At 45.7% G+C, this 26,287-nt stretch overlaps 3 protein-coding genes and 1 pseudogene across 4 annotated transcripts in view; 3 read left to right on the forward strand and 1 right to left on the reverse strand.

The window, feature by feature from the left end:
- Positions 1 to 9: 9 nt before the first annotated feature.
- On the reverse strand, positions 10 to 2,739 carry LOC311104399 (ankyrin repeat and SOCS box protein 16-like; the record flags this gene model as incomplete). Its single annotated transcript, XM_084146217.1, has 7 exons — positions 10 to 43; positions 493 to 674; positions 766 to 879; positions 1,122 to 1,205; positions 1,351 to 1,759; positions 1,920 to 2,187; positions 2,406 to 2,739. 7 exons carry the CDS (start codon positions 2,737 to 2,739, stop codon positions 10 to 12), a joined length of 1,425 nt encoding a protein of 474 aa, XP_084002343.1.
- A 638-nt stretch (positions 2,740 to 3,377) lies between these two features.
- Positions 3,378 to 8,577, forward strand: LOC311103718 (homologous recombination OB-fold protein-like). Its single transcript, XM_084145337.1, is given in 10 exon segments — positions 3,378 to 3,509; positions 3,729 to 3,779; positions 5,229 to 5,315; positions 5,519 to 5,653; positions 6,278 to 6,386; positions 7,186 to 7,271; positions 7,465 to 7,536; positions 7,538 to 7,594; positions 7,747 to 7,942; positions 8,041 to 8,577. Coding segments are annotated over 10 exon segments (858 nt in total). The 5' UTR covers positions 3,378 to 3,497; the 3' UTR covers positions 8,094 to 8,577.
- On the forward strand, positions 3,981 to 5,258 carry LOC311103816 (annotated as a pseudogene). Its single transcript has 2 exons — positions 3,981 to 3,992; positions 4,026 to 5,258. The product of its transcript is annotated as an uncharacterized misc_RNA (transcript).
- Positions 8,578 to 22,779: 14,202 nt separating the features above from the next.
- The window catches only part of LOC311104212 (acid-sensing ion channel 2-like), a gene marked incomplete at its 5' end in the record, with an annotated part of 392,644 nt that continues 389,136 nt past the window's right edge, over positions 22,780 to 26,287 (forward strand). The window contains one exon of the mRNA XM_084145947.1: positions 22,780 to 23,352. Coding sequence (XP_084002073.1) covers positions 22,780 to 23,352 — 573 coding nt within the window. The remainder of the gene's footprint in view (positions 23,353 to 26,287) is intronic.

Here is a 26,287-nt window from a genome sequence, read left to right on the forward strand (position 1 = left end):
TTAGTGCTATCAGGGATCCTTGGAACGTCCAACTCTTGTGTAGCTGGCACGCAAACGGGCACGAGCAAGGAAACAAATAATGCTACAAATCTAAAATAATAAAAAGTGGCTTCCTCTCCTCGCTTTCTCTCTCCTTCATGTGCTGAAAATAGAGTATAGATTAAACCAATATTGTACTTGTATTGGGTGGTTGCTTTCACCTGTACATATGAAGCAGCCTGGGCAGTAGTTGAGAGTCATACAGTATGAGTTGTTGTAAATACATTCTGAGATGTCTTTTCATTCCTACCAATAGTCCATACATATACAATTCATACAAGAACATAAATTAGTTTAGAAAAATAGTATCACATTTTCACAGGCAAAATAGAATATTGATTTATTAATAAATGAATACAGAAAACACAAATTATTGCAACCATTCTTTTAGTTATTGTAAATGCAAATAATTCTCTCTCTTGGCTTCTGTCCCATGTGTTCCACTTTATTCACCGGATCTCCCCGTCATTCCGAAGTAGTAGATACTCCATCAGAGAGCTAGGGATGTCCAATCTACTGATAGCTGCGTCAATACCTTTTCCTAAGTGCCGGCGCAGAGCACAGCGGCACAGGTGCTGCAGGGAGCGGGGCTGACTAGTCATCTGCCTGACAGAGTCAAAGAAACCCTGGTGCGCCTGGGGACAGAGACAGGGAGGGAAAGGGAAGAAGGACATTAGGTGGTTCAGGCAGTGAAGGAGAGACCTGAAAATGGAGAAAAGGACAAACCTCATGTATCTCAAGAGGGATAGACTCCATCCATTCCTCACAGGAAGGGACAACAGCATAGCAGTTCAGCATTACCTCCAGAGTGGCAGGGGAGAGGAGGCAGAGCTTCAGCATCTATATGGAGGAAAGCTGTGGGTTATTATCATGCAATAGTCTGCCCTCAAAAATATGTTGTCTACGTAGAATTGCAGGGAATTAGCTTTAACCCATTTTCAGAGTGCCCCCAAAAGCTTTTGCTGGTGCACATATTTCACCCCAATAAACTATAATTAAATGGGCCCAAATGCAGCCTCCAGCCGGCATTTTTACACTCAACTTGGCCCAACTCACTTTTCCACTTGCCCACCCTGACATACCAAGCTTTTACCGGCCTTGGCCCCGTGGTTTAGGAGGGAGCGTGCTACTGCCTCAGGATGCTGGTCTGGATAGTCTTCCACCACCTGCAGACAGGAGAAGGAGAATACGTCTGTCTTGTCTACCACTCACTGATTATGAAGATTCTAAACATAATTATATAACCTTCTGTCCAAATGGATCTTACACTTTGACCTCCATGGATCTTACACTTTACCCCATATCCCCCACCTGTAACAGACAGTCCATGGGTGTGTATCCTGCACAGTTCTGCACGTCTGCTTTGGCTCCATGCTGTAGTAAAATTTCTGCGATGCGTGGGCTGCAGTTACTACAGGCGTTGTGCAGAGGTGTGTGGTGCTTCCTGCCTGCAGTGCAGGGGTCAGCCCCAGCTCCCAGCAGCATTTGGACCACGCGGAGGTACCGCCCCGCCTCCACAGGCCTCTCAGCCCCACCACAGGCTGCGTTCAGGGGGGTTTCCCCCTCACGGTTCCTGGCTGACACATCAGCTCCTTTGGACAGAAAGAGCTTCACATGCTCCTCCAGACCTCGACGAGCCGCCACATGGAGGGGCGTTAGCTTTGTTTCACTGGTCAACACGTTGACGTCTGCCCCACCCGTCACCAGCAGCTCAGCACACCTGGAGAGAGTAGAGACACCACCTTATGATCTTATCATTCATTAGCATCCAAGACAACAGACCCACCTGCCATATAATCTTTGAAACATTTCTCTATGTATAAATAACTGAAATGATCACCAGGCAGAGTGTCAGTAAGGCTACGAGTGCTGTCACTCACTGGAATGTCTGGGTGGTGCTGCAGAGGTGAAGGGGTGCGCTGCCGTCCTCTGCCAGCAGGTCAGGGTCTGCTCCGTGGGCTAGCAGCAGCTGGACACAGTTGTCATGGCCACCTATACAGGCATCATGTAAGGCTGTGCTGCCACCAGGGTCGGCATCCACCTCTGCCCCTCGAAACAGCAACTCCTCCACACAGCCTGAGTGTCCCCTGCTGGCTGCCAGACGCAATGCAGATGTCTGCTTGATCTTGGAGCTCAGGGTCCACATCCCTGTCAGAGGGACAGAGAGCATGTACATTATTTACCTAGCAGATGCTCATAACCAGAGAGGCTTAGGTATGTTTAGAGGATAGAATAAAGAGAGTCGATGAGTAGTGATTGGGGAATGATTGGAAGATCTATAAGAAAGGCACATATAGGTCTAACAAAAAGACAACAGTGAAGCATACAGTAAAAGTGAGTTTATATTCTCTGTGTTTGACACCTACCCAGCTCTGGAGCCCACACCATCTCCTCATGTACTGTTTCCATCAGTGCGTTGATCATGCAGGGGTCCTTCAACACAGTGTGTACTCCCTTCATGTCCCCACACATGAAGGTGTTGTGGATTGTGGTGTCTCTGCATCGGGCCTCAAAGACCCGGATCTCCTGGAGGCCCCGCTGCTGTCTGGGAGGGGGTCTGGAGGCCCGGGACACAGGTGGCCGGCTCATGGCCCTCCTGTGAGCCAATGTCTGCCGCTTATTCTCCCACTCCTGGAGCTCCTGATCCACTTTCAGAGAATGCAAGGCGGCTGAGCTGAAGGCAAATGTATCCCTGGACATGACACCCAAAGCTGGGACAGAATCTCAAGCAACCCCCCCAGGGAGAGATAAAGAGAGGTCTTTGAGCAACACATTTGAAACAGTTCCAATTTTAGTTGTTTAAAGTGGACACAACATGACTCAGTGCAGCAAATTTTACTTAGCACACTGACTAAAAACCTACTGTTATGGCTTATACTAAAGGAAAATCAAGACTTTAAGACTTTACTGAAAAAACGCAGACAACATTTAATTTTGTCTCTGGTTTTTGAAGATAGCATTTACATAGTATCAATGTTGTGTGAATATAGAATTCTACTCACCTTGAATTTTTTCATGTGAACTCAAGTTATTACGCAAAATATAGTCAATTTGCTGTTGTGCAAAATGTCATTTGTTTTCGACTATTTCATGACTTGTTTTACAGACACGTCCAAATGTCCTTCAAAAGATACTGTTGTCCCAATACAAGTTTAGTGCCTGTTATAAATAGACGGGAAATGCGAGCTGATATTCGGGTACTGCATTACCTGAGATAGTCAGCAGGTGGCGACAAGTGACGACCCATCCTCCGAACGTCACATAACGTAAACATTGATTACGTATTACGTTCTACTTGAACGTGGCGGCGCCAATCACGCAGACAATTTCGCTTTTACAACACCTTGCTTTGCTTGAAAAATTCGCATTTTCTTTACGGCAGCAAGTATAGGATGGCTGAATTAAATGGTATCTAAACTTTCGATTGATCTTATGAATCAATGTAAATAGACGGTTAGATGACTGCGATGGTAAGAATCAGTCTTGTTTGTTTGCTAGTTAGCTGCTAGCTCTGGTCCCTGGGTCGGTAGGACTAGCTGCCACAAGTTTTCAAATGAGAGAAGTTTCTAGCTAGCTTTCCACGTAGCTAACAGTGTTAGCCAGCCATCTAGTTGGCGAGATGTAACTTACATCTAGCACTTTCTTTGTTGACTATGTTACATTTGAATATGTCTCTTTCTTTTCGGCAGACTTGCAAGTGGAATGGATTATTTAACGTTGGGGAGGACTTCGATGATGAGGTGCTGCAAGCTGATTGACACATCCTACCTGATTGCTATGATTTAGTCAATGTTTACCACCTGCTGTTTAAGAGAGATATGACAGATTATAGCCCTCTGTATAAATCCTCAGATTGATATCACAAGTAATGTAGAGTACTGTTGTGAAACCATTTAGTCTCTGAACTCCTCTGGCTTTTTTTGAATAAGAGTTATACAATAATGTCCTCCTTTGCTATTGCGTGTGTGTATGTATGTGTTCATTAGGATCTACTTGAGATAAACTGGTCCGGTCCATCAGTGTCTTCTAGCACAGTGTCCTCTGTAGCACAGTCCTGTTTCCTCCGTTCTTCAACTGCAGCCTCAACTCCTGCTGCTCCCTATGGCCAGAATAACTCACACCAACCATCCACAGAAGGCATACCTGCCCATAGGGGCCTGTTGAATGGCCCAGGGTCAGAGAAAACAACACCGACCACTGTAGGACAGTGTGCTGCTTTGGGTTTGAGACAGCTCTCTACATCTAAACCACTGCCCACATTCCCTCCTCCCCCTCTCCATCTTCCTACACTGAGTAGTGGACCATGTACAGTTCCCCAACAGAGCTCAGCACCAGCTCAACAGATTCATTAAAAAACTACAGGACAGCAAGAGGCCCCCTTGCCGCAGGATGACTTTGATGATTGGGATGTTGACCTGGCAGACCTGGATGAAAGTGATCCACAGATGAGGACTTGGGCTCAGGTCCGAGAAACTGCTCCAGCTGCAGCCCCATATCTAACCAAGCCCAGCGATGACTCTGTATCCCCAGCCAAAAGACTACGGCCCTCAGCCTGTGGTGGGGCTCAAACCGAGCCCAAAGTGGGTCTGAGAGGATTCAGTACCTCAAACCAAACGTCTGGTCTTCCCAGTAGTAATATACCCCAAGGGTCCTCATTCCCTGGCCCTGGTCTAAGTGCTGCTTTCCTCCCAGCTCCACCCCAGAGCCCAGTGTTTCCTGGCCTGACCATGGCCTCCTCCCCCTTCTCCAGCCCCTTCCCCAGGTCTGTGACACCCAGGCCAGTCAGAGGGCCTCCTTCCCAGATACAGAGGCCCTGGGCTACTCCTCTGGCTCAGGGATGTAGCCTGTTTGACCCCATCTCCCCAGCCCCCTCTAGTAGGTTTGGCGGACCCATGCCCTCCCCCAGTCTCACCCCCCGTTCCCTCCACACGCCCGTCTTCACTAACCACCTGGTCCAGCTGGTGTCCAACTCCAACAAGACCCCCCAGAGACCCCGTTCTGACCACACCCGGCCCAATACCCGCCGCTTCCCCGGCCCTGCCGGAATGCTGACACAACAGGCTTTTCTGGCCTCTGTCCCTACCTGCCTCTATCTGTTTGCTATTTGTAGTCTAACTAATCTCAGCAGTCAGCAATGTGCTTGGTTGTGATACTAAGCTACTGCGGGGTTCCATTCTCTCTCCTTAAAGCAGCTCCACGGGCAGAGCCTGGATGACATTGTGGTGGCCATTCCTCAGACACCTGCACATGGGGCTGTGGCTCGACTGCCCAGTCAGGTACTATTACATTTACGTCATTTAGCAGACGCTCTTATCCAGAGCCACTTACAGTTAGTCACACTGATGTGTAGCCTATACATTTACAGAATGTATTATGTGTCATGATATTAATTAACCTTTTTATCCATTATGTCATGTTGCTTTATGAACATGTGTTGTAATGTGTCTGAGTTTGTGTGTAAAAAATAACTTGTGTCCAGGTTCCCAGCTCTCAGACTGAGGAAGAGGATTTCAGTGGAGGTCCGTGGGCAGCGATGAAGGCGGAGATGGGATTGGACGAAAGGAACACCTCCTGTTTTCTGCACTCTTACAGCGTGGCCATGGTACTCCGCAAGGTGACCAGCACATTTAGCGTTATCCACTTTACACAGCCTATGGTAGAGTAAATGGCATGAAAGGTGACTGAAAGGCTAACGGTGTTCAGGCTGTGCGTGGCCATGTACCCTTCAGCAATATGCATAATTTAACATTGCATATTAAATGTTAGAAGCTTTACATGCCATAAATCATCTTGTGAAAAAAAACTACACTTGCGAAACACCATTTGCATAATTTGACTTAATGAGCCTGTTTTTTTTGCACCCAGGGCAGTCTCCCTGATTGAATTTTCTGGGGTGTTTTTCTCTATGTTAATGGCCCTTGTCTCTGTGGTGGCGGTCTATCAGGATAATCAGGACAAATGACAGGCCCGTGCCTGGGGTGTTAGTAGTTATTATCCCAAACATCATCACGCGTGAATCATCCTAATGGTTATTCTGTTGTTTTTCCACCGTCTTAATGTGCCACCGCTAATGGTAACTCTGCATAAGTAATTGAACTGTTTAATTAATGAAAGTTGATGATTAGCAGTTTGAACTTGTTTTGTAATGCTCTAATATGAAGGTCTGTGCCCCGTCACCTCTCTCTCTACCTGTCTCTATCTCGTTCCCTCTCCATCTCTTCGTCTCCCTCCCCCTCAGGCGGCCCTGAAACAGCTGCCGAAGAACAAGGTCCCCAACATGGCTGTGGTACTAAAGAGCATCCTCCACACACACGCTGATGCCAAGGCTGTGTTCGGGGATCCCACAGGTATGGCCTACTGGGGGTACGGTTGTGTTTGTAGGTAGAACTGGTCACATAGCCATTGTAGTGAGTGTGTATGTGGCTGGCGGTTTGTGTGTGTGTACACCACTGAGAATTCAGCTGAATTAGCTTCCTACAGCAGGGGGTAAAAGTTCAGCCAGTGTGCTATGCCTGATTACACACACACACCTCGATTCAGTAGAAGACATCTGGTTTGTTCCCTTGTCCCTAGGGCCCTCTTTCTTCCATTTTTCTGTCTATTTTTCGCTCTCATTTTCTTGCAGTTCCTCTATTTCTCCCTGAGTATTGCTTGAACCTAGTAGGTCATCATGGCCTCAGGAGAGCCAGTGTGAGGACTCCTGAGCAGTTCTATTAAAGTAGATACTTAACCTTAGTGTTAAGTGCTTATTAGTGATTCTATCATCATGGATCAGCATCAAATGAACGGGTATTAGCCACATGCTGATCACCACGGATTATTCAGTCTCAAACATCTGTGCATTTCCCTCCTGAAGTGTGGCCCATGGTGCTACCTGTCAACTGATTACTACACTATCTGTATTGTCATTAGTAGGAATAATGTTGTGATCAGTGTGCTCCATGTGGTATCAATCAATCACATTTATTTTATAAAGCCACTTTTACATCTGCAGTTGTCAGAGTGCTATACAGAGACCCAGCCTAAAACCCCAAAGAGCAAGCAATGCAGATGCAGAAGCACAGTGGCTAGGTATGTTGTTTTGCTCTGACTGCACCAGTAGACAGTAGAGCACTGTAGTAATACTGTGTGTCTGACTGACTGTAGGAGAGATGCAGGGCACAGTGCACCGGCGCCTCCTAGAGGACAGACTAGGGGAGCTCAAGACAGGGGCTGTACTGCTGCTCAAACAGGTAGGATTCAGTTCCACAGGCCACACACACCACTATTGACTAGTGTTTCATTGCAAACCATTTGTCGGATTTTTCAAAATGATTGAGCCAGTCACAATAAAACCACAAAAACAAATTCCAGTTGTATGTGTAAAGGTGATCAGTTTTGCACCATGTTAGCTGTAGACCTAAAATTAGTTTTCTTTTCATGAAGGTGGGTGTGTTCTCTCCGTCCCATCGTAACCACTACCTGAACGTGACGCCCAACAACCTCCTAAGGATCTACCCCCCCCGACGGCTCCACCCTGTCCTCCACACAGACCCAGCTGCTCCCACCTGACCTGGTGAGAGACCACTACCAAGGCCTGGAGGATATCTTGTTGTTATCCTAGGCTGCTGGGAGTTTGATGTAACAATGACAAATCATTAATGAGAGAAACTTGGTGTCTTGACAGATGTTTTGTATATGTTCGTCTAACTCTACTGTTGAATGTAGGAGCCTCTGTTGGCATCACCTGATCAGTCCTCCAGTGTTCCAGGGGCCCTTCTGTCTCAGATGGAGTTGTTCTGTGATGATGATGAGGAGGAGGTGATTGGAGCCCCACAGGACTCAGCAGACTCTGGAGCTGACTCCACTAGTGATCCCCAGGGCCCCCCTGCTGCTGCACCACAGGACCCATCCTGGGACGCAGGTGTGACTTGGATATGCATAGGAGTGTATGTTCTTGGTAAACCAATCAGCAGCTCCACCCTGTGTGTTTGATTGAATTTGTCTGTCTGTGTTGTGCAGATGGCCTCGATGAGCTTCTTGGGGAGTTGCCTGTTGAGTCCTACTGCCTCTGACACCTGCCCACCTACCCCATACGGAGAAGGTACATTTACATAGGGGAGATGCTGGACAACTAAACCGTCACTTACATGTGAATTCGAGTTTGGCGCATTCTGACCGCACGTTGGATGTCTTTCTACCCGATTCTCCCAGAGAATTTTGTCGCCTAATGTGCTATCATTTTGTGTTTGGTGTGCTGTGACCATTAATCGCACCGGTATAAATGACATGTCAGCCATGTGGGGTAAAACTTGGAGGTGCTGGTAACTGGGACTGTCGCTCCCACATCTCCCCAATTTGAATGAAGCTTCACTACCCCTACTGCTGCGGACACATCCCATGGACAGTCATCCCCCTGTTTGAAGACCTGCTGGCTGATGTTTTGTCTTTTTTTTTTTTCTTTCTTCATTGATTTTACTTCACAGTGCAGTCTCCTCTAAAACATAGCGAACTACTATGTGCACATAATGTCTTGTAAAATATGTATATATTAAAGAAGACTTCTGTTCAATAATACACGTTACACAACTGAAAATGGTCTCCATTGATTTTCTTGTCTCTAGTTTGCACTATTTGGAGTGATTGTAAATTAGAATGCATGAGAATGCACTTACTAATAGGAACAGTATATGGAAAATCAAGAATTACAATGAAATGTCCATTAAACTCTGGCTTGCTTGATCTACACTTCTGGTTTAATTGCATTGTGATGGTGTGCTGTAATTAGGTTTAGATGAAACCTGATGGTGTGCTGTAATTAGGCAGTGTGTTGCAAGATTTCATTGGAGAGACAGAGTATCCTGCTGTTCATAGCCGTTGTCCATTAATTGAACTGAAAATCTTTTTTCCAATTGAACGTTTTTAACAGGTTTTCTTGTCTTTCAGTTAACTACCACTATTTTAAACAGTGATGGCGCTGATGAAACGTGGTGTGAACTACAGTATCAACCTGAAGGGAATGACCTTCAAGATTGTATCCTGGAGCCTTCTGTCTCTGACTGTCATTCTCTGTCTTTTCCTTCTCAATTTCTGTCTTCTTGCTATCTCCCTCTGTTTCTCGTAACCTCTTCCTCTGGCTATGTTCTGTTCTGGTCCAGCCTGTTTACCATGCATTAAAATCGTGTAGAGACTTTAGGGGAGGGATTTTCTGGGGTTTTAGTGTGTGGAGTTAAATCCTCCTTTCCTGCTTGGCCAAATGTATTAATCCAGCTCTGTCTGGTGGAGCCCTGGGCGTTTGGGACAGTCACAGCCTGACAAATGGGGTCTTATCTGGCCTAAACCAGCAGGATGGGAGGCCCACGTCAACCTCCCCCAAACCTTCACCACCACCCTCTTTCTTCAGAGGTATCACTATACATCCAGATCAGCCTTACTTTGTGTATTACCCCACACACCCCTCCAAACCAGACTTGTAGACTGACTGATCTACAAATCAAATCACCTTGCATCCTAAATAACTACTCAATATTTTTTGTAGGTCAGTCAGTCAACATTTTCCCATGATACGTCACTGTTTTGATGCTCTCGAACACGGCCGTGGTCTTTTACCTGTGGAACTTTTGGTCATATATCCCGTTTCCCTTACCTGAACATGTGCTACCAGTAGGGGGCAGTAGCTCACCCCCCCACTGCTGTGTTTTGCCTTACAGGCAGTGTCTGTGTGTATGTAACACTTATTAAAGTCTCAGCTGGTAAGATCTGAGCTGTTGGAGTGAAAGTCTCTACTGTCATCTGCACATGTTCCATATAGGTGTAACAAGGGGGGTCTAGTCTGCTCAGGTCCAGTGCTGTGCTCTGTATTCCCATGCTGAAACTAGTGACGTGTATGTATGTATGTGTATCAAATCAAATTTTATTTGTCACATACACGTGTTTAGCAGATGTTATAGCGGGTGTAGCGAAATGCTTATGCTTCTAGCTCCGACAGTGCAGTAATATCTAACAATTAAACAACATATACCCAATGCACACAAAAAAGTAAGGAATGGGATTTAAGAATATATACATATATGGACAAGCAATGACAGAGCGACATGGACTAAGATACAGAAGAATATTATAGAATAGAATGCAGTATATACATATGAGATGAGTAGTGCAAGATATGTAAACATTATTAAAGTGACTAGTGTTCCATTTCTTAAAGTGGCCAATGATTTCAATAGGCAGCAGCAGCCTCTAATGTGCTAGTGATGGCTATTTAACAGTCTGATGGCCTTGAGATAGAAGCTGTTTTTCATTCTTTAGGTCCCAGCTTTGATGCACCTGTACTGACCTCACCTTCTGGATGATAGCGGGGTGAACAGGCAGTGGCTCGGGTGGTTGATGTCCTTGATGATCTTTTTGGCCTTCCTGTGTCTTGCAGGGCAGGTAGTTTGCCCCCTGCGGTTGTGGGCGGTGCAGTTGCGTACCAGGCGGTGATACAGCCCGACAGGATGCTCTCAATTGTGCATCTGTAAAAGTTTGTGAGGGTTTTAGGTGATAAGCCACATTTCTTCAGCCTCCTGAGGTTGAAGAGGCTCTGTTGCGCCTTCTTCACCACACTGTCTGCGTGGGTGGACCATTTCAGTGATGTGTACGCCAAGGAACTTGAAGCTGACCACGCAGACAGTACCAGTCAAAAGTTTGGACACACCTACTCATTCCAGGGTTTTTCTTTATTTTTACTATTTTCTACATTGTAGAATAATAGTGAAGACATCAAAACTATGAAATAACACATGAAATCATGTAGTAACCAAAAAAGTGTTAAAAAATCTAAATATTTTATATTTGAGGTTCTGCAAAGTAGCCACCCTTTGCCTTGATGACAGCTTTGCACACTCTTGGCATTCTCTCAACTAGCTTCATGAGGTAGTCACCTGGAATGCATTTAAATTAACAGGTGTGCCTTGTTAAAAGTTATTTTGTGGAATTTCTTTCCTCCCTAATGCGTTTGAGACAATCAGTTGTGTTGTGACAAGGTAGGGGGGTATACAGAAGATAGCCCTCTTTGGTAGAAGACCAAGTCCATATTATGGCAATAACAGCTCAAATAAGCAAAGAGAAATGACAGTCCATCATTACTTTAAGACATGAAGGTCAGTCAATCTGGAACATTTCAAGAACTTTGAAAGTTTCTTCAAGTGCAGTTGTAAAAACCATCAAGCGCTATGATGAAACTGGCTCTCATGAGGACCGCCACAGGAAAGGAAGTCCCAGAGTTACCTCTGCTGCAGAGGATAAGTTCATTAGAGTTACCAGCCTCATAATAAATGCTTCACAGAGTTCAAGTAACAGACACATCTCAACATCAACTGTTCAGAGGAGACTGCGTGAATTAGGCCTTCATGGGTGAATTGCTGCAAAGAAACCAATAATAAGAAGAGACTTGCTTTGGCCAAGAAACACACGCAATGGACATTAGACCGGTGGAAATCTGTCCTTTAGTCTGATGAGTCCAAATTTGAGATTTTTGGTTCCAACCGCCGTGTCTTTGTGAGAACGGATGAGGTGTGATGGTGTGGGGGTGCTTTGCTGACACTGTCAGTGATTTTATTAAGAATTCAAGGCACACTTAACCAGCATGGCTACCACAGCATTATGCAGCGATACGCCATCCCATCTGGTTTGGGCTTAGTGGGACTATCATTTGTTTTTCAACAGGACAATGACCCAGACTGTGTAAGGGCTATTTTACCAAGAAAGAGAGTGATGGAGTGCTGCATCAGATGACCTGGCCTCCACAATTCCCCTGACCTCAACCCAATTGAGATGGTTTGGGATGAGTCGGACCGCAGTGTGAAGGAAAAGCAGCCAACAAGTGCTCAGCATATGTGGGAACTCCTTCAAGACTGTTGGAAAAGCATTCCAGGTGAAGCTGGTTGAGAGAATGCCAAGAGTGTGCAAAGCTGTCATCAAAGCAAATGGTGGCTACTTTGAAGAATCTCAAATATAAAATAGATTTTGATTTGTTTAACACTATTTTTGGGGCACTACATGATTCCATATGTGTTATTTCATTGTTTTGATGTCTTCACTATTATTCTACAATGTAGAAAACAGTAAAAATAAAGAAAAACCCTTGAATGAGTTGGTGTGTCCAAACTTTTGACTGGTACTGTATATTTATACTGAACAAAAATATAAGGTCAACAATTAATGATTTTACTGAGTTACAGTTCATATAAGGAACTCAGTCAATTGAAATACGTTCATTAGGCCCTAATCTATGGATTTCACAACTGTGTGTGGGCCCACCCACTTGGGAGCCAGGCCCACCCACTGGGGAACCAGACCCAGCCAATTAGAATGAGTTTTTCCCCACAAAAGGGCTTTATTACAGACAGAAATACTCATCAGTTTCATCAGCTGTCCGGGTGGCTGGTCTCAGATGATCCTGCAGGTGAAGAAACCAGATGTGGAGGTCCTGGGCTGGCATGGTTATATGTGGTCTGCGGTTGTGAGGCCGATTGGACGTACTGCCAATGAACATTGAATTATCTGGCAACAGCTCTGGTGGGCATTCCTGCAGTCAGCATGTCAATTGTACGCTCCCTCAACTTGAGACATCTGTGGCCTTTTATTGTCCCCAGCACAAGGTGCAGCTGTGTAATTATCATGCTGTTTAATCAGCTTCTTGATATTTCAAACCTGTCAGGTGGATCGATTATCTTGGCAAATGAGAAATGCTCACTAACAGGGATATAAACAAATTTGGGCACAACATTTGAGAGAAATAAGCTTTTTGTGCATATGGAACATTTCTGGGATCTTTTATTTCAGCTCATGAAATATGGGACCAACACTTTACATGTTGCGTTTATTTTTGTTCAGTACATATACAGTGCATTCGGAAAGTATTCAGACCCCTTGACCTTTTCCACATTTTGTTACGATACAGCCTTATTCTAAAATTGATTAAATTATTTTTTCCCCTCATCATTCTACACACAATACCCGATAATGACAAAGTGAAAACAGGTTTTTAGAAATACCTTATTTACAGTATTCAGACCCTTGCTATGAGACTCGAAATTGAGCTCAGGTGCATCCTGTTTCCATTTATCATCCTTGAGATGTTTCTACAACTTGATTGGAGTCCACCTGTGGTAAATTCAATTGATTGGACTTGATTTGGAAAGGCAGACACCTGTCTATATAAGGTCCCACAGTTGACAGTGCATGTCAGAGCAAAAACTAAGCCATGAGGTTGAAGGAATTGCCTGAATGCCAAGCGTCTGGAGGAAACCTGGAACCATCCCTATGGTGAAGCATGGTGGTGGTAGCATCATGCTGTGGGGATGTTTTTCAGTGGCAGGGACTGGGAGTCTAGTCAGGATCGAGGGAAAGATGAACGGAGCAAAGTACAGAGAGATCCTTCATGAAAACCTGCTCCTGAGCACTCAGGACTTCAGACTGGGGCGAAGGTTCACCTTCCAACGACCCTAAGCACACAGCCAAGACAATGCAGGAGTGGCTTCAGGACAAGTCTCTGAATGTCCTTGAGTGGCCCAGCCAGAGCCAGGACCTGAACCCGATCTAACATCTCTGGAGAGACCTGAAAATAGCTGTGCAGTGACGCTCCCCATCCAACCTGACAGAGCTTGAGAGGATCTGCAGAGAAGAATGGGAGAAACTCCCCAAATACAGGTGTGCCAAGCTTGTAGCGTCATACCCAAGAAGACTCGAGGCTGTAATCGCTGCCAAAGGTGCTTCAAGAAAGTACTAAAAGGGTCTGAATACTTATGTAAATGTGATATTTCAGATTTAGCTTCGTCATTATTGGGTATTGTGTGTAGATTTGATGAGGGGGACATTTTTTAAATCCATTTTAGAATAAGGCTGTAACGTAACAAAATGTGGAAAAAGTCAAGGGGTCTGAATACTTTCCGAATGAGTTGTGTATGTGTGTGTATTTATATATATACATATATATACAGTGCTATGAAAAAGTATTTGCCCCCTTTCTAATTTTCTCTACTTTTGCATATTTGTGATACTGAATGTTATCAGATCTTCAACCAAAACCTAATATTAGATAAAGGGAACATAAGGGAACAAATAACACAACAATTAAATATTTATTTCATAAACAAAGTTATACAACACCCAATTCCCCTGTGTGAAAAAGTAATTGCCCCCTTACACTCAATAACTGGTTGTGCCACCTTTGGCTGCAATGACTCCAACCAAATGCTTTCTGTAGTTGTTGATCAGTCTCTCATGTTGTTGTGGAAGAATTTTGGCCCACTCTTCCATGCAGAACTGCTTTAACTCAATGACGTGTGGGTTTTCAAGCATGAACTGCTTGTTTCAAGTCCTGCCACAACATCTCAATTGGGATTAGGTCTGGACTTTGACTAGGCCATTCCAAAACTTCCAATTTGTTGCTTTTTAGCTATTTTCATGTAGACTTGATTGTGTGTTTTGGATCATTGTCTTGCTGTATGACCCAGCTGCGCTTCAGCTCACAGACGGATGGTCTGACATTCTCCTGTAGAATTCTCTGATACAGAGCAGAATTCATGGTTCCTTCTATTAAGGCAAGTCGTCCAGGTCCTGAGGCAGCAAAGCATCCCCAAACCATCACACCACCACCACCATGCTTGACCTTTGGTATGATGTTGTTACTGTGGAATGCAGAGTTTGGTTTTCGCCAGGCATTACTGGAACCAGTAACTCAGAGGTTTAGGGACTTATCCACTGACTTCTGAGTGAAAATGGATGAGAGTATTTCACATTCCATGGCAGGTAGGGCTGGGAATTGCCAGGGACCTGCCGATACGATATATATTGCGATTCTCACAAGTCTATATATATTGTGATTCCATACTGCGATTTTATTGCGATTCGATGTTCCAAACATATTGCCCGCTATACATCTGCTGCAGAGAGATGAGAGAGAGCCATGAGAAAAAAAGTGTTGATCAGTCATGGAATAAAAGTGCTGATAAAATGATTGATCACTATTTAAAAAGAAGATTAAGAACAAGCTATAGGATAAAAAATAGAGAAGTTTTAGTGCAGGTACAGCCGACTAGCTCTAGCTAACGCAAACTAGCAAATAAATCAATAAATTGATACTTGGAGTGAAAGTATCAATATAGCTTTAAAAACTATATTGCGATAGTAAAATAAATAAATAAATAGGTCACTAAATTGGCAGGTTATGAACACCCTCAGGTAGATGTCAACGTTTTCCAGTGTGAGGAGTTAGACAGCTGCAAGAGGATGAAATGAATTCCATTATGCAGTGCAAATGTAGGAAGACTACAATATCCTGGCTGAGGGGTAGGTTGTAATGTAATTGCATTAGTACATGACTCAAGGACCTTGGGTAAGGCAACTGCTGCTGCATCCTCTGTAGAATATCCCTGGTAGTTGGCTAAATGGATGAAAATGAATCCAGATGGATAGCGTTTGCTAAGTACAGAAAAAGTGCTAAATAATAAAGACTTATCTCTAACCCAGAAGACGGCTAATCCCTGTAAAACTATGCTCATTACTTCAATGGGAAAGGGGAGATTTGCTTAATTAAGTCGTTAAGGAGCCGGCAACCCTGCAGCTGTCTGGAACCACTGTAAATTTCATTTGAGAGAAATGATGTGATTGACTGATACAGGGGCGGACTGTGACCAGAAATTGCCCCTGGCATTTCTAACATTTCTAAGGCCCCCAGTATTAGCCAGATAATGTTCATTTTGCGCAAAGAACACAAGTTAAACAGGCCCATTGGGCTAAATATGGACCAGCCCAACTGGCATTTGCCTGAAATGCCAGATGGCCAGTCCGCCACTGATATTTGTGTCACTTAGTGTGTCAGGCTGTGTGTGTATCCCAAGTGCTCACAGACTTTAGTTTTTACACTGAACAAAAATATAAACGCAACACTCAACAATTTCAAAGATTTTACTGAGTTACAGTTCATATAAGGAAATCAGTCAATTGAAATGAATTTATTAGGCCCTAATCTATGGATTTCACATGACTGGGATTACAGATATGCATCTATTGGTCACAGATACCTTTAAAAAAAAAAAAGTAGGTGTGTGGATCAGAAAACCAATAAATGTCTGGTGTGACCAACATTTGCCTCATGCAACGCAACTTATCTCCTTCACATAGAGTTGATCAGGCTGTTGATTGTGGCTTGTGGAATGTTGTCCCACTCCTCTTCAATGGCTGTGTGAAGTTGCTGGATATGGGCGTGAACTGGAACATGCTGTCGTACACGTTGATCCAGAGCATACCAAATATGCTCAATGGGTGTCATGTCTGGTGAATATGCAGGCCATGGAAGAACTGGGACATTTTCGGCTTCCAGGAATTGTGTACAGATCCTTGCGACAAGGGGCCGTGCATTATCATGCTGAAACATGAGGTGATGGTGGCGGATGAATGGCAGCTCGACAATGAGCCTCAGGATCTCGTCACGTCAAATTGCCATCGATGAAATGCAATTGTGTTAGTTGTCCGTAGCTTATGCCTGCCCATACCATAACCCCACCGCCACCATGTGGCACTCTGTTCACAACATTGACAACCGCTCTCCCACATGTCTGCCATCTGCCTGGTACAGTTGAAACTGGGATTAATCCGTGACGAGCACACTTCTCCAGCGTGCCAGTGGCCATCGAAGGTGAGCATTTGCCCACTGAAGTCGGTTATGACGCCGAACTGCAGTCAGGTCAAGACCCTGGTGAGGACGACAAGCATGCAGAGGAACTTCCCCCGAGACGGTTTCTGACAGTTTGTGCAGAAATTCTTCGGTTGTGCAAACCCACAGTTTCATCAGCTGGAACGTTGCTGTGGGGACTTGCTCCCATTCAGCCACAATCATTAGTGAGGTCGGGCACTGATGTTGGGCGATTAGGCCTGGCTCGCAGTCGGCGTTCCAATTAATCCCAAAGCTGTTCGATGGGGTTGAGGTCAGGGCTCTGTGCAGGCCAGTCAAGTTCTTCCACACCGATGTTGACACACCATTTCTGTATGGACCTCGCTTTGTGCACGGGGGCATTGTCATGCTGAAACAGGAAAGGGCCCTCCCCAAACTGTTGCCACAAAGTTGGAAGCACAGAATCGTCTAGAATGTCATTGTATGCTGTAGCGTTAAGATTTCTCTTCACTGGACCTAAGGGGCCTAGCCCGAACCATGAAAAACAGCCCCAGACTATTATTCCTCCTCCACCAAACTTTACAGTTGGCACTATGCATTGGGGCAGGTAGCGTTCTCCTGGCATCCGCAAAAACCCATCACTCCAGAGAACGCGTTTCCACTGCTCCAGAGTCCAATAGTGGTGAGCTTTACACCACTCCAGCCGACGCTTGGCATGTGCATGGGGATCTTAGGATATTGTGCGGCTGCTCGGCAATGGAAACCCATTTCATGAACAGTTATTGTGCTGACGTTGCTTCCAGAGGCAGTTTGGAACTCGGTAGTGAGTGTTGTAACCGAGGACAGACGATTTTTATGCGCTATGCGATTCAGCACACGGCGGTCTCGTTCTGTGAGCTTGTATGGTCTATCACTTTGCAGCTGAGCCGTTGTTGCTCCGTTTCCACTTCACAATAACAGCACTTACAGTTGACAGGGGCAGCTCTAGCAGGGCAGAAATTTGATGAACTGACTTGTTGGATAGGTGGCATCTTATGACGGAGCTACGTTGAAAGTCACTGAGCTCTTCAGTAAGGCCATTCTACTGCCAATGCTTGTCTATGGAGATTGCATGGCTGTGTGCTCGATTTTATACACCTTTCAGTAACGGGTGTGGCTGAAATACCCGAACCCACTAATTTGAAGGGGTGTCCACCTACTTTTGTTTATATAGTGTATCATCGCGTGACTCTAAGTTTACTTTGATATGATGGTTATTATATCAATATTTGCACATAAAGCTGCTTCCACTGACATTATTCGCATAATTAATTTTACAGACACAAAAAAGATCCCACCATGTCGAACGAACAAATTGTCTGTTGGCATTTATAAAATTGTACTGGAATGTCATATTTCCATCAACCCGGTCGTGACTGTTTTCATGTGTCGGGTAATTAATCCCCATGAAATGGTTGGATGGAACGAATAGGCAAAAAAAAATGTCATAGCGGTAGCCTATTATATGGATAATATAACTCAAACTTACCATAAAAGAGAATGAATCACACAGGCATGCAAGTTGTGTTGTTCAAGAATGCTCTGTTCAGGCAACGATTATGACTAACATTCCCTGTCATCTGTGGTTCAAGTGTGTAAACCCATCATGTGCCACGCGCCAAACCACTTTCGCTGCATAGGCCTACGGAGCTTGAGCCGACACACTACCGTTCAAAAGTTTGGGGTCACTTCGAAATGTCTTGTTTTCGAAAGAAAAGCTATTTTTTTGTCCATTAAAATAACATCAAGTTGATCCGAAATACAATGTAGACATTGTTAATGTTGTAAATGGCTATTGAAGCTGGAAACGGCAGATTTTTAATGGAATATCTACATAGGCGTACAGAGGCCCATTATCAGCAACCATCAGTCCTGTGTTCCAATGGCACGTTGTGTTTGCTAATCCAAGTTTATCATTTTAAAAGGCTAATTGATCATTAGAAAACCCTTTTGCAATTATGTTAGCACAGCTGAAAACTGTTGTGCTGATTAAAGAAGCAATAAAACTGGCCTTCTTGAGACTAGTTGAGTATCAGCAATTGTGGGTTCGATTACAGGCTCAAAATGGCCAGAAACAAATAACATGTTTGTTGTTATTCTGTCTCTCACTGTTCAAATAAACCTACCATTAAAATTATAGACTGATCATGTCTTTGTCAGTGGGCAAACGTACAAAATCAGCAGGGGATCAAATACTTTTTTCCCTCACTGTATATAAAAAACGATATTGGGTTTAAAAAGAGAGAGGGATGCAAAGTGTAGTCTCAATAGGGAAAGAGTTTAAGAGCTAGAAGGAATTTGCAACGAGCACACCACAATCACAACTTTTGGGTAAGTCTCATACATATTTTAATTAGGATAAAACACCTTCAGCTTTTATTAGTATATAATATGCTAAGTGTGTCTCTAATATCTCTGTGTAAATGACAGCTGCCTCATTCCTAGATTTACAAACCAAGTCTAGACAACCTAGGCTAATTCAGGCCTGGGGTGGTCTACAGGCAAGTCATACATATTTCTGTTCAGAAATGAAGAGCAAAAGTCTAGCCTACAGCAGATGGATGTGTAAATTGCCTACCCATTGGTCAAAATTAGCTCGGGCGCCAGCTACATTGTTGAAAAACCATGCTGCTGCTGTATCATCCAGGGATTGGCCAGTTTTGCCATGCTCTCTTACCTTTCTAGCATAGCCTACATATTTAAACATTAGACTATTGATTTCTAGATAAAGCTAATTGAATGCTTCCTTGTCCATCCATATAGAGATAATGTAAAGCAGTAGGCTAGTTAGTTTAGTGGTGAAGGCATTCCACAGCAGGGATAAAGGGATGGGAACAGGAAAATGGAGATATTAAAACTGTGAATGTTACATTGCATTTGGGGACCCTAAGCAAGATTTGGTTGGGCCCCCAACGCAAAACATTTCATTCTTGATGGTGGAGAGAGAAATGTACGTTTTAAAGTAAATTTCCTGCAATTCCACACATTTTGCCATGAGGTGTAGAGAAAATGTTGTCATTTTAAAGCAAGCTTTCTGCAGTTCTACACATTTTGCTATGGGCTGGAGAGAAATGTTTGCAGTTTTAAAGTTAATTTCCTGAAATTCTACACATATTGCCATGACATATGCCATGTTAATGATATCTGAGTGAGAGTGACTAACAAAATCAATGAGGGCCCCATGGAGGTCAAGGCCCCTGGGCATGCGTGACCGGTCGGTATTCGGACATGATTACTACAAGTTTAGATAACTGGGTAGACTAACTTACCAATCTAAAAAGTTATCCCATGTCACCCCGTTCCTTCGCTCTCTCCACTGGCTTCCATTTGAAGCTTAAATCCACTACAAGACCATGGTACTTGCCTATGGAGCAACTAGAGTAAATGCCCCTCCCTACCTTCAGGCTATGCTCAAACCCTACACCCCAACCCGAGTACTCCGTTCTGCCACCTCTGGTCTCTTGGCGCTCCCACCCCTGCGGGAAGGCAGCTCCCACTCAGCCCAGTCCAAGCTCTTCTCTGTCCTGGCACCCCAATAGTGGAACCAGCTTCCCCCTGAAGCTAGGACAGCAGATTCCCTGCCCATCTTCCGAAAACATCTTAAAGAAAACAAACTTTTGTGAACTAACACTAGCACTTGACTTTTTTCCCCCTTACTAGCGCTGACTTTGCTGATAGCTACTTTATTGAGGAAAACTGTACTTACTATGACTGTGATATGTGGTTGTCCCACCTAGCTATCTTAAGATAAATGCACTAACTGTAAGTCACTCTGGACATTAAAATGTAAATGTAAAAATTGTTAGCTCACATGGCTAATTTTGTGACTGTCAGTGACTGACAAAACAAGAGAAAGACTGATGATGCGCAACCAGATTTCGAACTTTTACCTTGTGTATTTTACTATTCTAACTCTCAACAGTAAATTGAGACACCAATTGAGTTCCCAAAACCCGCTAGGGATCATGGGCCCCCCTAGCGCCTGGGGGGCCCTAAGCGGCAGCGTATGTCGCTTATGCCTGTAACCGGCCCTGTGTAGAGGACTATATTTAAGAAATAAGGCCTGAGGGGGTGTGGTGTATGGCCAATATAACACGGCTATGGGCTGTTCTTATGCACGATACAACGTGGAGTGCCTGGATACAGCCCTTAGCCGTGGTATATTGGCCATATACCACAACCCCCCGAGGTGCCTTATTGCTATTATAAACTGGTTTCCAACGTAATTAGAGCAGTAAAAATAAATGTTTTGTTAGACCAGTGGTATATGGTCTGATATACCACGGCTGTCAGCCAATCAGCATTCAGGGCTCGAACCAACCAGTTTATAATTGTCTTCTTATAGGCTAGCCACATACATGCTCTCACCACTCCAAAGCTCCTATCTCCATGTCTGTTTCTATTCCATCAAATGTGTAGCCCTCTCCATTTACCATGCTCTTCCTCGGTTGTCTCTTCTTCTCTTTTTGCACACATAGCCACACTCCCTTCTCTTCTCACTCCCCCTCGGTCTCCCCTTGTCTCCTTGTATTACTTCGCACATGCAGCCCTGCTCTCTCCACCCTTGCTACCCCCTCTATCGACACACACTGTTACATATCTCTCGGTAAAATGTAGCTTCAATACACATGTTCTCTCATACAGACTCTTTGTGTGATATCTTTCACTCACGCTAATACAGGGATACACAGAACACACACATTTGGGGTTATGTCTCTGCATTACTTCGCTCTGTGTGATATCTCTGTGCAATCCTTGCCCACTGGGCACAAAATGCAATGTTTGTTAACAGTGGGGGAGTGGAGACTTTCTCTCTTTCTTTCTCTTGCTTCCCCTCTCCATGCCAACTCTCCTTATCCCCCCCCCCCCACACCCCCTCAATCTCCCCCTCCTTCTGTCTCTCTCCATCCCTCTCCACCACTCCTCATGCATGATCTCTCTCCTCCACCTTTCCCTAACCATCCGTCTCCCTGACAATCTGCGTCCTGCATCCATCCATCTCTCGGTTAGTGGTGAGATGGGGAATATGAAAACAGGCGGAAAAGAAAACAGAGAGCAAGAGGGAAAGAAAACAGAAGCAGATTCAATAAGAGAGACTTCACTGTGGAGAGGAGGAAGGAGTGTGTTTGTGTGCTCTACCCTCCCTCTCTCACTCTCTCTCTCTCTCTCTCGCTCTCTATCTCTATCTCTCTCTCTCCCGCTCTCTCTCTCTGTCGCTCTCTATCTCTCTCTCTCCCGCTCTCTCTCTCTCTCGCTCTCTATCTCTCTCTCTCTCTCTTTGCGAGTGTGTGTAAGCGTGTGCGTCTCTTCTGGCTCCACCGTTGTTCACTCGCTCCATGGATGAGCTGGGAAGAGGAGGGAGAGCGGAATCAGTGGATGCGTCTGGCCGGAGGAGAATGGGAGGAGTTTGGATCGGCATGCACGACTAACCGGCGGCTCTGATCATCGGCGGCTCTTTCTCCATCCCTCCCTGACTCCCTTCCCCCTCTCTCTCCCCTTATCTCTCCCCCTCTCTCTCAGACTCACACACACTCCCGCACAGGCTGGATGTCATCTCGCTAGGCTGAACGAGAGGTGCTTAGGCTTGTCATTAGTTGCACAGGGAGATCCAGAGAGTTGGGTGTGTGTGAGTGTGTGAGTGTGTGTGAAGTGGGGACACTGAATACACAGAGGTGGCTTTGATTGGCTCGTGGCTTAAATTACTCTCTCACTCGCGCTCTGTGTGACAGTGGACTTACCTCTGGGATCCTGACAACGAAAACAAACGGTCACTGAGAGAAGGAGAGAGGGCGGGGGGGTTGCTTTATTTTGCTCTGTGTCTCTGTGTTTGTCTCTCTCTGTGCTGCAGGTGTGTGTGTTTGGGGCACTCATCCTCCCCCTCTTTCTCTCTTTCTCTGTATGAACTGAAAGTGTGACTGTGATCTTATTCTAGGTGGTAGTTCAGGGCTCTCATTGCATTGCCTCTCTCTCTCTTTCTCTCTCGCTCTCTCGCTCTCTCTCTGTGTGTGTCTCTGTAGGTGTCTGTGTATTGGGGCCTCCTTGGCTGTGGGGCCGAAGGGGTCATGATGGACCTAAAGGAGAGCTGTGGCAGTGAGGGGAGCCATGAGAGCTCCAGTCTGCACCCGTCCTCCTGGCAGGCCTTCTCCCACACTAGCACGCTCCACGGCCTACGCTTCATCTTTCCTTACGGCCGGCCTACGCCTCGCCGCCTGCTCTGGGCCGCCGCCCTGCTGGCCTGCCTGGGCCTCCTGGCCCTGGAGAGCTTCGAGCGCCTGGCCTATTTCCTGTCCTACCCCCATGTGACTAGCGTGGATGCCGTGGTGTCGGGCAGCCTGGTGTTCCCTGCCGTCACCGTGTGCAACCTCAATGCCTACCGCTTCAGCCGCCTGTCCCGCAATGACCTGTACCATGCTGGGGAGCTACTGGCCCTGCTGGACGTCCACCTGAGGATCCCTGAGCCCCAGCTGGCCGAGCCCCACGTCCTGGCCTTCCTCACAGACAAGGCCAACTTCACCGCCTACAGGCCCAAGTCCTTCAGCATGCGTGAGTTCACCGAGAGGGTGGGCCACGACCTCAAGGAGATGATGCTCTACTGCCGATACCAAGGCCAGGAGTGCAGCCACAAAGACTTCAAAACCGTAAGTCTACTCATAGTCTCCCTGTCTTTGCTCAGGTCTGGCATGGGTCAGATCTCCTGCAGCGCAGTTGAGTCTCTCACTCAGAAGGCTTTGTCTGTCAAGTGTTAATGTGTGTTCCGTGATATGGTCTGCAAGTTTCCAAATACTGTTAGAGGTTTTTTCCCTCTGAGTTGACTTGATGGTAGCTGATGCTTTTTCCTCCCACTGGGTCCCCTGCTGTGTATTTCTCATGTTATTTTTTTTTACTTCTCATGTTATTTTTTTATTTCCATCTACAGGTTGTTTTTTAGTGACTGTGTACTGCAAGCCCACACTCTGCAGGTGTCCTGCTATTTATTTATTTGATTTCAACCACAGTATAGCTTTAGGGGTTTTGACAGTCTGTGCTACAGGTCTCTTGATAGTCCCCATAAATATGGAATAAGTCGTTTGTCTTTGTCACATGGGACATCATTTCAGATTTCATGGAATGACAGCTTTTGTTGCCCAGTTACAGCTATTGTTGCCCAGTTACAGCTCTAGTTAGCCAGTTACAGCTTTTGTTGCCCAACTACAGCTTTTGTTGCCCAGTTACTGCTCTTGTCCACGTACAGATCTAGTTGACCAGTTACAGCTCTTGGTGCCCAGTTACAGCTCTTGTTGTCCAGTTATTGCTCTTGTCCACGTACAGCTGTAGTTGACCAGTTACAGCTCTTGTTGCCCAGTAACAGCTCTTGTTGCCCAGTTACTGCTCTTGTCCACGTACAGGTCTAGTTTGCCAGTTACAGCTCTTGTTGCCCAGTTACAGCCCTTGCCCAGTTACAGCTCTTGTTGCCCAGTTACAGCTCTTGTTGCCCAGTTACAGCTCTTGTTGCCCAGTTACAGCTCTTGTTGCCCAGTTACAGCTCTTGTTGCCCAGTTACAGCTCGTGTTGCCCAGTTACAGCTCTTGTTGCCCAGTTACAGCTCTTGTTGCCCAGTTACAGCTCTTGTTGCCCAGTTACAGCTCTTGTTGCCCAGTTACAGCTCTTGTTGCCCAGTTACAGCTCTAGTTGGCCAGTTACAGCTCTAGTTGGCCAGTTACAGCTCTTGTTGCCCAGTTACAGCTCGTGTTGCCCAGTTACAGCTCTTGTTGCCCAGTTACAGCTCTTGTTGACCAGTTACAGCTCTAGTTAGCCAGTTACAGCTCTTGTTGCCCAACTACAGCTTTTGTTGCCCAGTTACTGCTCTTGTCCACGTACAGATCTAGTTGACCAGTTACAGCTCTTGGTGCCCAGTTACAGCTCTTGTTGTCCAGTTATTGCTCTTGTCCACGTACAGCTGTAGTTGACCAGTTACAGCTCTTGATGCCCAGTAACAGCTCTTGTTGCCCAGTTACTGCTCTTGTCCACGTACAGGTCTAGTTTGCCAGTTACAGCTCTTGTTGCCCAGGTACAGCCCTTGCCCAGTTACAGCTCTTGTTGCCCAGTTACAGCTCTTGTTGCCCAGTTACAGCTCTTGTTGCCCAGTTACAGCTCTAGTTGGCCAGTTACAGCTCTTGTTGCCCAGTTACAGCTCTTGTTGACCAGTTACAGCTCGTGTTGCCCAGTTACAGCTCTTGTTGCCCAGTTACAGCTCTTGTTGCCCAGTTACAGCTCTAGTTGCCCAGTTACAGCTCGTGTTGCCCAGTTACAGCTCTTGTTGCCCAGTTACAGCTCTAGTTGGCCAGTTACAGCTCTTGTTGCCCAGTTACAGCTCTAGTTGGCCAGTTACAGCTCTTGTTGCCCAGTTACAGCTCTTGTTGCCCAGTTACAGCTCGTGTTGCCCAGTTACAGCTCGTGTTGCCCAGTTACAGCTCTTGTTGCCCAGTTACAGCTCTAGTTGGCCAGTTACAGCTCTTGTTGCCCAGTTACAGCTCTTGTTGCCCAGTTACAGCTCGTGTTGCCCAGTTACAGCTCGTGTTGCCCAGTTACAGCTCTTGTTGCCCAGTTACAGCTCGTGTTGCCCAGTTACAGCTCTTGTTGCTCAGTTACAGCTCTTGTTGCCCAGTTACAGCTCTAGTTGGCCAGTTACAGCTCTTGTTGCCCAGTTACAGCTTTTGTTGCCCAGTTACAGCTCGTGTTGCCCAGTTACAGCTCTTGTTGCCCAGTTACAGCTCTTGTTGCCCAGTTACAGCTCGTGTTGCCCAGTTACAGCTCTTGTTGCCCAGTTACAGCTCTTGTTGACCAGTTACAGCTCTAGTTAGCCAGTTACAGCTTTTGTTGCCCAACTACAGCTTTTGTTGCCCAACTACAGCTTTTGTTGCCCAGTTACTGCTCTTGTCCACGTACAGATCTAGTTGACCAGTTACAGCTCTTGGTGCCCAGTTACAGCTCTTGTTGTCCAGTTATTGCTCTTGTCCACATACAGCTGTAGTTGACCAGTTACAGCTCTTGTTGCCCAGTAACAGCTCTTGTTGCCCAGTTACTGCTCTTGTCCACGTACAGGTCTAGTTTGCCAGTTACAGCTCTTGTTGCCCAGTTACAGCCCTTGCCCAGTTACAGCTCTTGTTGCCCAGTTACAGCTCTTGTTGCCCAGTTACAGCTCTTGTTGCCCAGTTACAGCTCGTGTTGCCCAGTTACAGCTCTTGTTGCCCAGTTACAGCTCTTGTTGACCAGTTACAGCTCTAGTTAGCCAGTTACAGCTTTTGTTGCCCAACTACAGCTTTTGTTGCCCAACTACAGCTTTTGTTGCCCAGTTACTGCTCTTGTCCACGTACAGATCTAGTTGACCAGTTACAGCTCTTGGTGCCCAGTTACAGCTCTTGTTGTCCATTTATTGCTCTTGTCCACATACAGCTGTAGTTGACCAGTTACAGCTCTTGTTGCCCAGTAACAGCTCTTGTTGCCCAGTTACTGCTCTTGTCCACGTACAGGTCTAGTTTGCCAGTTACAGCTCTTGTTGCCCAGTTACAGCCCTTGCCCAGTTACAGCTCTTGT

The sequence above is a fragment of the Coregonus lavaretus genome (genome assembly GCF_964263955.1).
Source record: "Coregonus lavaretus genome assembly, chromosome: 28".
Classification (NCBI taxonomy): Eukaryota; Metazoa; Chordata; class Actinopteri; order Salmoniformes; family Salmonidae; genus Coregonus; species Coregonus lavaretus.